At 45.5% G+C, this 11,215-nt stretch overlaps 1 protein-coding gene across 1 annotated transcript; it reads left to right on the top strand.

The window, feature by feature from the left end:
* The first annotated feature begins 1,404 nt into the window (after positions 1-1,404).
* Positions 1,405-4,367, top strand: SCGB1D2 (secretoglobin family 1D member 2). Its single transcript, XM_047876728.1, has 3 exons — positions 1,405-1,459; positions 2,973-3,160; positions 4,338-4,367. Exons 1-3 carry the CDS (start codon positions 1,405-1,407, stop codon positions 4,365-4,367), a joined length of 273 nt encoding a protein of 90 aa, XP_047732684.1.
* The last annotated feature ends 6,848 nt before the right edge of the window (positions 4,368-11,215 follow it).

The raw sequence follows: 11,215 nt of genomic DNA, 5'->3' as shown, positions 1-11,215 counted from the left end.
GCCTCTCCAGTCACAAAGCCTTCCCTCTCCCACCGGTGCTCTTGCATGTATTACATGTTTTGGGGTAACCTAGGTACCTGACATTCCCAAGACACGTGGTTTATGCCATGTTGTCTTGTTTCATGCCCTTCCCTCGGGAGCCCCCCTCCAGCTATTCCTTTACGTCAGAATTCTATATACCCTGCAATGGCTCTCACAGGGGCTCCCTCTGTATAACAAGACTGATGTCCTAATACCTTCGGTAAGAAGTTTACATGCCTCCCCTGTGCTGCCAGAGAGCACGCTGCTCATAGCTGGGGAGAGGCCAAGGATGAGCCCCTTGGGTATCTCTATTGCCTGGACCCTGATGACTCAGAAGATCTGACCCTTCCAGTGGACAAGAAAGCTAACAAGGAGCTTCTTTTGGTCAATGGAGAGCCTGACTTGATTTGAAATATCTTTTGAATAAGTCACACAGAGAAAGACAGATACCATATGTTTTCACTCTTATGTGGATCCTGAGAAACTTAACAGAAACCCACGGGGGAGGGGAAGGAAAAAAAAAAAAGAGGTTAGAGTGGGAGAGAGCCAAAGCATAAGAGACTCTTAAAAACTGAGAACAAACTGAGGGTTGATGGGGGGCAGGGAGGGAGGGGGGAGTGGGTGATGGGTATTGAGGAGGGCACATTTTGGGATGAGCACTGGGTGTTGTATGGAAACCAATCTGACAATAAATTTCATATGTTGGGGAAAAAAAGAAATATCTTTTGATACTTTTAAACATCTGAGCTTAGAATGGGAAATTAGTTGGGGAGGGAGTCTTCCCGGTGGCATCTTGGGATACCGAAAACCACTCATTTCTTACTCTGATTCTGATGCTACTGACCTTTCTGCCTCTCACCTGCCCGGAGGCAAACCCGGCCTAGCAAGCATCATTTCACATTGAAGATATACCCTAACCAAGAGCAGTGGTTTCTTGATTCAGGTCCTTCACTTATTCAAAGAATATTTGATTTTCTTCCCCGGTGTGCCGGGCACTACGCTTAAGTAAAGATGAACAGAACCAGAGGCTGCATCTTCAGTCAAGGAGTTAATGTCAAGGGCGGTGTGCATCAACTAACCGACTATACACTTGTAAAACTACAACCTCAGTTATTGCTACAAAGGAGACGTGCCTGGTGCCAGCAATGCCTGTATACAGGAACACTGACCCAGGCATTGAGGTCTGTGACACCGATAGATCGCACGAGCCCTGACTAAGGAAGGGAGGGCTGAAAGCCAGGCCCGTGACGTAACCACATGTTTATTTGGGCAGCACGAGGGAGGCCCTCTAGCTATATATACTCCTGGGCCCCTCAGGCTCCTGAGTTCAGTGACTAACTGCTCACCCTTCACTAAAGCTGAAAACTCAAAGCAAAATAAACCATGAGGCTGTTCCTGAGTGTCCTGCTGGTCACTCTGGCTCTTTGCTGCTATGAGGGTGAGTATCATTTCTAATCAGACCAGCACCAGCCCTGGTGAGTACCCTTCTCTGAACTAGGTCAACTTAAGTGGCTTTCTTTAAAAAAAGAAGAAGAAGGGGCAGAAGAGCTAGTGTTCTCTGAGTCTCTAAATAATAAGTCTTCAAGGGGGCTCTGGGAAGCAGCAGCACTCACTATATCTACTAGTGAGTAGATCTCACTGTATCTGCCAGTCTCCCTGCTTTTCCACGAGTACTACCAGTTCTGCGAAGACTAGAGCTAGGACTAGTAGAACTAGTGCAATCGTGGGATTTCTGTCCATCTGGATCAATTCTAGTCATCCATTCAACAATATTTTTGTAAGTCTTCTTACCCGTGATACGGACCCACATCTTCTTGAGTCATTCTGTTTCATCTGACTTTTTAAATACCCTCCTCTTTCCCCACGTTGCCTCTGATTGAACCTCTCAACTTCTATGATCAGGGCTCAGATCAGAGCCTAGTAGGGCACTTCCCAGCTGCAGCATGCTTACAAAGACAGGGGGTGGGGGATAAAGAGCCCACACCAGGAACCAGTGTTCATTTCAGGCTTCTGCAACATCCCACTGGGTTCAGGAAAGAGCCTCAGTTCCTGTCACTCACCCTCTCTAAGGAATTCTGTACATCACTGCAGGGAAAATAAAACAATCATAACTTTGTGTATAAGATTTAAAGGTGTTCAGACTGGTGACCTGAGGGTTCTTTTGTATGCGTGTGTTTAACTTTTTACCATGCCTGCATCCAATAACAATCTTATTCTTTGATTTAGTCTCTAAGTAGCATCCTCCAACATATATATAGTTTGATGTACTCTTCTCCAGATTACCCACACTTCTCCGCTCTCTGGTAAGGTCTCACTCTGCTATTCACTTACAAACTTGATACTCAGGGGCACTTGGGTGGCATAGTCGTTGAAGTGTGGGACCTCGGCTCAGGTCATGATCTCACTGTCCGTGTGGTTCAAGCCCCACGCCCGGCTCTGTGCTCACAGCTCAGAGCCTGGAGCCTGCTTCGGAATCTGTGTCTCCCTCTCTCTCTCTCTCTGTAACCCCTCTCCACACCACACCCCGTTTCTTGTGCTCTCTACCTTTCAAAAACAAATGAACATTAAAACATTTTTAAAAAATAAAAAATTCATACTCAAACCTCCTCTTCTCTGATATTCAACACAAAAACAAGGTGTCATCCTGTATAGGCAAAACTTAATTGTTCAAATTATAAAGAAAGTGAATGTCAGCAAACCAGGAGAGTCCTGGAGACAAAGGGATGTGCTTTAAAAAGGATAAAAACTGAACTAAGGATTAGTAAGCCAGTATTCTAGTCCTGGCTCTTCTGTGCTTCCTCTGAGATCTGAGGAAGCCCCAGCTGCCATGTTGGGACCGCTGTGGGATGAGATCATAAAACCCCTGGGGTTCCTGTCTAGTTCTAACCTCAGGGAACCACAGGAAATGCGTGATTTTCCTTATATTGATTGTATTTCTTTTTCTTCGCCAGCCAATGCGTTGCCCTGTCCAGCCTTTGTTGAAGATATCTCAGGCTTTCTCGAGAAACCTACAATACTCTTCAAGGCATCACTTGCAAAATATGGAGCACCTCCAGAAAACGTTCAGGCCGTTTTGGATGTGAAGAGCTGCACAGATAACATCTCCGATTCCAGAAGACAGGCACTTAAAAATATTTTGGTAACTTCTTTCTTCTTTGTGCACAGGGGCTTCTGCTCAGCTGAGTAGCCAGGAAGGCAGTCAGGGTGCTGCTCTGTCAGGGGCACAGGAGGCGGAGCCTCACAGCTTGCTCCTGAGAGGGTGATGGGTGGCCACAGGGTGCATGGTGTTACATGTGGGAGCTACACTAAGTCTGGGCACATTCCTGCTCAGGTCACTTCCCTGGGCGCCAGGTGCCCCATAGTGCCCTGAGGAGGAGGACAACTGGGACCCCATGCAGTGGTGTTAAAGGGTCAAAGTGTGGCTGCCCCCCTGCCTGGGAGCTCTTCTGAGGGCGAGCTCCCCTCGCCCAGTGGACACAGTCACTGGGGAATCTCTTGTCAGGTGTTGGGATGTTGAATAGGGAGACAGCTGGAGGGAGGGAATCAGCTCGGTGCCCTGACAGCATGGAGGGCAGCTGGTGCGGGCAGAAGGGGGACACCGAGCCAGCTCCTGCAGAGCCAAGGCCTCTCCCCACCACAACTCGGCCCACTCCGCCACTCCCCACCTCCCATTCCGTCCCTTATGGAGCCCACAACCACACGCCTTGCTCGCTGTGCCTCCTGTGTCCCCGTGTGAAGGTGACACACCGAAATTACATCTTTGTCAAAAAATAAGATACTTAAAGGAGACTCTCAGCACATCGACTGCTGGATTGAGGTCACGAGTTTCCGTCACAAATGCCCGCAGGGACCGAATTTTCAGTACCCAGGAGATGTGCCATCGGGTTGAGTTGCCACACCATGAGCCTGGGAATCTCCAGGCAGTACCCCCAAAGTCCCCTCCCACCCCTTTTCCAGTCTTTCACCCTTGTATCCCCTTTGCAGTGAAAAAGTAGAGTCCTCTGCCCTGGCATATCAGAGGAAAGATTCCAGGAGGCTCCTCCTTCCACTAGAAACCTCACCCTCACTCTCAGTCACCTCTGGGTTTATCTGCCAGACTGTGGGAATGGTTTCCTCACGACTTGCATGGTTTGTTGTAGTCACCTCAGGTATATTTAGTTGACCGGCCTCCCCAGCTTCCTGTCTTGTGCCCATTCTACTTGCCTTTTGTCCGTTAAAACTTTACTGACAACTTCTTGTGACTGACAGTCTATGCTCATGTGTCATCCTCAGGGGCAGTATGAATAACCTTCTCTCTCTTTCTTTATCTATTTCAGATGAAAGTCACAGCATCGTGTGGAATTTAAATCTTACATCGTAGTACCTCTGTCTTGCAGTGATTAACTGATCTTCTGGAAAATGTAAAGGTTTCAACATTTGCTTCAATAAATCATTTGCCCTGCACTTCTCTATTTGTCTTGTTATTATCCAACACATTCCAGCCTTGAGCTGGGATGGCTCTTGCCGCAAAGTGCCATTGGGTGTTGTCAATAGTAAGGTTCAGAGCGCTAATGTCCACTTACCCATGGGGGCCTGAGGAACCAGGATCACAGAAGGAAATGTTTGCGCAGGAATCATCCTGCATCATTTTATACATCTCCCATTCACATGGCCTTGAGTGAAAACTGAGTTCCAGGTCAAGGAGCAATGAAAACATTCCTGCTATGGTTTTGTACTGAAGGATACCCACAGCCCAGCTCCCAACCAGCAGCATCACTAATGTTTTGTCCTCATCACAAGCACAGCCAAACTGCTTGGTCCTCACACCTTCGATGTGGTTTCCATCCTATGAATTGCCCCGTGCAATTTGTCTTATGTCCACTTCTGAAGCGTTAGAGACTCTCCAGAGTTCCTCCTTCAGTTAAGTCTTTTTTCACTTTGCACACACACGTTGCTCATCAGGACTAGACCACTCAACGACACCTGGAGCTGATGCTTTATCCCACACATTCTCCCAAGAGCTCCAGAAACGGCATCCAGCTGCCATCGAAGCATCCGCATTCAAAGCGCCACAGTTACTTCCGAAGAAATATATAAAACTGTACACCCTGTCTGCCTACAACCAACTCTCCCTTCCCTGAACCCCCTTTCTGGCTAATGCCCCAAACAAAGAGGTACCCAATGCAGAAAATGTGGATACATCCTAAGCTCCTGAATTCGTTTCCAGTGGCTGTTGAAAAATACTACCACACGCTTGGTGGTTTACACCAATTATTTTCTCAGACTTTGGGTGACAGAGGTCCTCATTCTGTAACACTTGGCAGAAGTCGCGTGTCAGCAGGGCCACATCCCTCTGGAAGATTGAGGTGAAAATATATTCATGGCTGCTTCCAGCTTTGATGGCTGGAAACCAGCTTTCCCTGTCTTGCCCCCATCACTCTGATCTCTGCCCTCAGATGTCACAGGGCCTTCTCCTTTTCTGTGTCTCTGAATCTCCCTCTGTCTCCCTCATATAAAATATATGGGGTTGCATATATCCTAGAAATCCTGAAAATTCAGGACAAGTTGCCCATGTCAGAATCTAGTTTTTGTTGCATCTACAAAGTCCTCTTTTTTTTTTTTAACCATGAGGGGCATAATTGCAAGCTGCCGAGAATAAGATGCGGGTATGGTTTGGGGTTCATGGGTGGCTCAGCTGGTGAAGAATCCGACTCGTGATTTCAGCTCAGGACACGATCTCACGGTTTGTGAGTTCAAGTCTTGTGCTGCTCTGTGCATCGAGAATGCAGAGCCTGCTTGGGATTTTTGTCTCCCTCCCTCTCTACCCCTCCCCCCACTTTGTATCTTTCTCTCACTCTCAAAAAAAAAAATATGTGTGTATCTTCTTGGTAGCTTACTACATTCATCTCCCCCCACCCCGACATACAAAACTTCACTGAGTTCTGCTCCCTCCACTCCCACATCCTCACTTCTGAGCTTCCCCTCCTTGCCATCCCCAGGGCTGTCATCACAATCCAGATCCAGTCCTGTCCAGCTTGGTTTAAGTCTCCTACATGGTTCTCTGGGCTCTGCAATACCCTTCCTGTAGTACATCCTCCTCATTGATGTCACAGCCACCATCCTCTCAAGCTGTGCATGTGATCTCAATCCTATAACCATGAACTACTACAGGGCATGGGCTTCCAAATGCTATGATATGAGTAAGAGGACTTTGTGAATCTTAAACCTAGCTCTCAAATCATACTAAGTAGTTGATGCTACCTCTGGCCAAGAAATAGAAGCTAACAGCTATCTAGTATCATCAATTATTAGCAACGCCTTACAGTAGGTGTGTATTTTTAACACATCAGGAAACATGCACACTGAAATAGGTCCCCGTTGTGTGAAACGCATTCCATAGTCAGCCTACAAACTATGGTCGGTGGACACAAGGAACATGGAGCTCTTGCAAACTCTGAGAAACGTCCAACTTTTGATGTCGACTCAGCTCCTGATCTCACGGTTTGTGGGTTCGAACTGAGAGTGAGAGAAATCAATAATTCAGAACAACAAATTGTTTCAATCATTATTGTTGTTGATCAAATACTGGGCACTTACATCTACCGAGCACTCTTATGGGTGGGTCATTATCCCAGAAGGTTTACATGTTCTGTGTCAGTCCCTGCTAGTATCCGGGAAGGGAAAAGATGATTACCACCATGGAATGTGAGGAGGAAGAATGTCTTACTCAAGCGTTCCTCACCCCTGGCTCTGTGTTAGAATCACCCAGGAAGACCTGAAAAGCAAAATGATGCCCAGACTTCCCCCCAGCTGCTGTACACACATGTAGATATCTCTGCAGGTAAAACCCATGCAGCCCTCATTTCCTCATCTCCAACTCCTTCGGGTGCCAGCTGCTCAGTGACTAGGGAAGCAGGTGCCACCTGTTGACCGGGAAGAAGGGCAGGACCTCCATGAGACTCCGATGACCCTAGCATCACCACAGTGCTCACCTTGAGATCCTTCTTTTCCTTTTTTTAAGTTTTATTTTTATCGAAGTAGTCTCTCCCCGCTACAGGGGGCTCGAACTCATGACCCCAAGATCAAGAGTCCCGTGCTGTTCCCACTGAGTCAGCCAGCCACCGTCTCCCTTAAGACCTTTCCTTAGCTACTTCTGTGGCCCTTCAAGCCCAGTAATTTCAGGTGTATTCAGCGGTTACATTGTTATAAAACTAATAAACTCAGGGTCTCATATGGGAACATTTTCCTACATGAGCTGCTGATCAAGAGTGTGAAGTTAGATCAAGAAAGACTGTAAAGGCTGGGGCTGGGAGAAGAGAAGTTGAAAGAATTCGTGTTTACTGAGGGCAGAGTTTCTGTCTGACATGGGTTCTGGAAATGGGTAGCCATGACAACATTGTGAATGCACTTAATGCGGCTGAATCGTACGTTTAAACGTGGTTCAAATGGTAACTTTTATGTTATGTCTACTTTACCAAACACCCACACGCACCCAAGCACGTATACACACATGTGTGCATGCACACACAGACTCCAGAAACTATAGCTCTCTGAGGCAGGAGAAAGGTAACTAAATGGGAGCAGGCCTGTAATGCAATCTCCACTGGACATACTTCCCCAGAGCGGCTGAGCCTCACACTCAAATGGTGTCTGGGGTCAACTCTCTGTTTGATTTGCCTCCTAGATTCTTCTTGGTTGAGATACACCTAATTTTCCAGAAACTCTGACTCGAACTCACAACTGAGTTACACTAAGTAGGAAGGATTGATGTACACAGAGTCTTTTGACTTTGTCCTTGAGGCTTCTCATTGTCCCCCTGAACACAGATGACCACTCTCTGCCCAGGGACCCCCTCGTCCTAGGCTTCTCCCTACATCCATCTTCCTCTCTATGACAAGGTCAACACTCTGAACACAAAGCTCTGCTTTTGCCATTGCTTACTTCGAGCAAACGTTCGAAGGTTCTCCATTTTGGAGGATATGAAGTTTAATATCTCTCTTCTGAAATTAGCGTATTCAGGCCTGTATAATCATCAAAACCTCCTATTGTTCCAAAATGGAGATTTCTCCTTTTTCTCTCTCCTTTACTACTACTTTCTCTGCCCCCCAGCAGCTAACCATCGTTTCTGACAGAGCTGGGGCCTAAAATGAGGAGAGACAAGAAGACAAGAAAGTTCTTAACTGACTCATACTCTTTTGCAATTAGTCCATAGTTTCTGGGCCAGGCAGCTCTTTCTCCCATGGATTCTTTCATGGATCTTCAGAAAACCCAGATTACCAAGATCTCTTCATCTCTTTATGGCTTAAAAAAACATTCAGAGTAAAACAAAGAGCTCTGGAAAAATTAAAAATGTGACAGCTGGAAAAAAATAACGAGTTGAAGGACAAAGCAGAATCTTGGAACAAAAATAATGTATGTATTACGGAAACACAAATAGAGAACACAAAAGTTGGAGAAAAGAAAAGCATGTGAAAGCATAAGTCCATGAGACCCAGCTATCAGGTTTCCAGAATGACACAGATCATGGTGGGAAGAAAATCAAAGAAAGACTACATGAAAATTTCCTATAAATGAAGAATATGAAATTGAGTATCTCACTCACTCCTCACATCAAAACACATTTCTGTGATTTTTTTTTTCGACATCACTCAAAGAAAGGTATTTCTTTCTGAAGGAAATACGAGGTCATATCCAAGGATGGGGAATAAAAATCCATTCAACAAGAGACTGGAAGACACAGGAGTAATAGTAAAAATTCACAGGCTTAAACCTTTCATTGCATATGAATGGAGTTTTCTGTGCAGCCAAATGTCATTTAAGCATGAAGCTGAATGGAGATTTCCGAAGTGCAAATCTTCAAAAGTTTTATTTCCATTGAGCTTTTTCTCAAAAGGCATGGGAGGATATGCTTTACCAAAAAAGACTAGATGAGGAAAGATAAGGCATGGGATCCAGTCAACACAGGCTATAACACAGGTTTTAATGAATGAATCAATAGAGAACACTTAACAGTATTGCAAACACATCAAAACCAGGAGACACAGTGAAAGAAGTGGTAGCTGAGTATGAGGCTACATGGTGTGGATACGGAGAGACATGGCTCCAGTGCTTCTCAGTGGAAGCCGTTTCTCACTAGTCTCCTTTTTGAACAGTGCTTCCTTATCCCTATTTTAAAATGCAAAATTTGAAAACCACAGGACATTCTTCGAAATGAAAAGAAAGGACAGGATAGAAAAAGAGGGGCCAAAGAAATGGTCAGGTGGAAATGTGGCAAGAAATAGGTTGTGATGTGGCAAATTATCTCAGGTCAACTTGGAATGTGCACTGTACCAAACTTAGGAGCAACTTGTGTCTTTTATGGAAAGAATTAATGGATTTCCTTAAGGAACTCATGATCAGGTCAAAAGACAAGACAAAAGAGAACTGAAGAAAGATATCAAGTATATTCCTGGGAGGGAGAGTCCATCATAGAAATCAAAGGCCTGTAGACATTCACCAAAGAACTAGACCCTTATGAGCTACGCATTCTCCCTGAAAGCAGACTATAGGAGGAGGTTGATGACTGAGTTGGATTTTGAAGGAAAACGAGGATGTGGATGACAGAATGAAGCCAAGGTCCTCCGTGACCAAGAACAAACTTGGGCAAAGCCCTGGACGTGACATGAGACTGAGCTCTGCTCACCAAACAACACAGATGCTGACGCTCCCACTGGCACCTGTCTGCACTGGGGCTCTGCTCACTGTCCACCTAACGTGAGGCTACCTAACACTACTCATCGTTCACTACAAAGACAACTGTTTTTAGATATTTCTCTAGCACTAGATTTCTGAATCAAGGCCTTATTGTCAATTGAGGCTGAAAACTTCTTGTTTTGAGTAGACCACCTGAGCATCGGCTAGTCTCTACCACTTGATGCCAGTGGCATCCCCCTCACCCTGTGGGGACACCCAAGACATCTCCCGACATTGACAAATGTCCACAGGTTTGGGTGGAAGGAGGGAGTCAGTCAGCTTCAGTTGAAAGTCCTGTCCTTCCAGTGGAAATGCTTTATATCAGTTCGCCCATGTCCTTCTTGTAGTACCCCCTGAGGACCAGAGGTTCACAACTGTGCTTGCCTATGGTTGGCAAGAAAATCTTGGCACATAGTGGAGGGAAAATTACTAAGTCAATCAAGAAGATAATGGTCTAGATATCTAATGAGCTGTATGAACTGTCCCACGTGTGTCGGGAGTAAATGGCTAACCACATGTCTCTTGGAAATGTCAAGTTGTGTAAAGTTCAGGGTTTTGGTGAATGAGCCAAGGAGAATTAACTGCAGGCAACACCTGATCCTGGCGTGGCTTCCAAATCCGGTGTGTAGCCTCAAGTCATGAGATAGATCCGGGTTACATTGGATCAAAGTTCACTTGGATCAAGATAATGGTTACCTCTAAGGAACAGGGAGACTGAGGCGGCCCAGTCCAGGGAGGGCAGGGGCTCACACTTCCTCCTGCACTCCACATCCCTCTCCGTATTGTGACATCAAAGTCCTCATCCAGGACAAGTGGTCCAACGTTCACACTGTGCAGATGACATGATACTCTATATTGAAAACCCAAAAGAATCCACCAAAACAACTGTTAGAACTGATCCATGATTTCAGCAAAGTTTCAGGATACAAATCAATGCACAGAAATCGGTTGCATTCCTATACACAACATTGAAGCAACAGAAAGAGAAATCAAGGAATCGATCCCGTTTATAATTGCACCAAAAATCATAAAATACCTACCAATAAATCTAACCAAAGTGAAAAATCTGTACACTGAAAACTATAGAAACCTTATGAAAGAAAGTGAAGAAGACACAAAAAATGGAAAAATATTCCATACTCTTGGAGAGGAAGGACAAATATTGCTAAAATGTCAATGCTACCCAAAGCAATCTACATATTCAATGCAATATCTATCAAAGTACCACCAGCACTCTTCACAGAGCTAAAACAAGCAATCGTCAAATTTGTATGGCACCAGAAAAGACCCTGAATAGCCAAAGCGATCTTGAAACTTTAACCAGGGCAGGAGGCATCACAATCCCAGACTTCAAGCTGTATTACAAAGCTGTACTCATCAAGACAGTCTGGTACTGGCACAAAAACAGACCCTCAGATCAATGGAACAGAATGGAAAACCCAGTAATGGACTCACAAACGTATGGCCAACTAACCTTTGACTC

The sequence above is a fragment of the Prionailurus viverrinus genome, chromosome D1 (genome assembly GCF_022837055.1).
Source record: "Prionailurus viverrinus isolate Anna chromosome D1, UM_Priviv_1.0, whole genome shotgun sequence".
Lineage (NCBI taxonomy): Eukaryota > Metazoa > Chordata > Mammalia > Carnivora > Felidae > Prionailurus > Prionailurus viverrinus.
The sequence above is the reverse complement of the archived record's forward strand: the minus strand, read 5'-3'. Positions and strand labels throughout refer to the sequence as shown.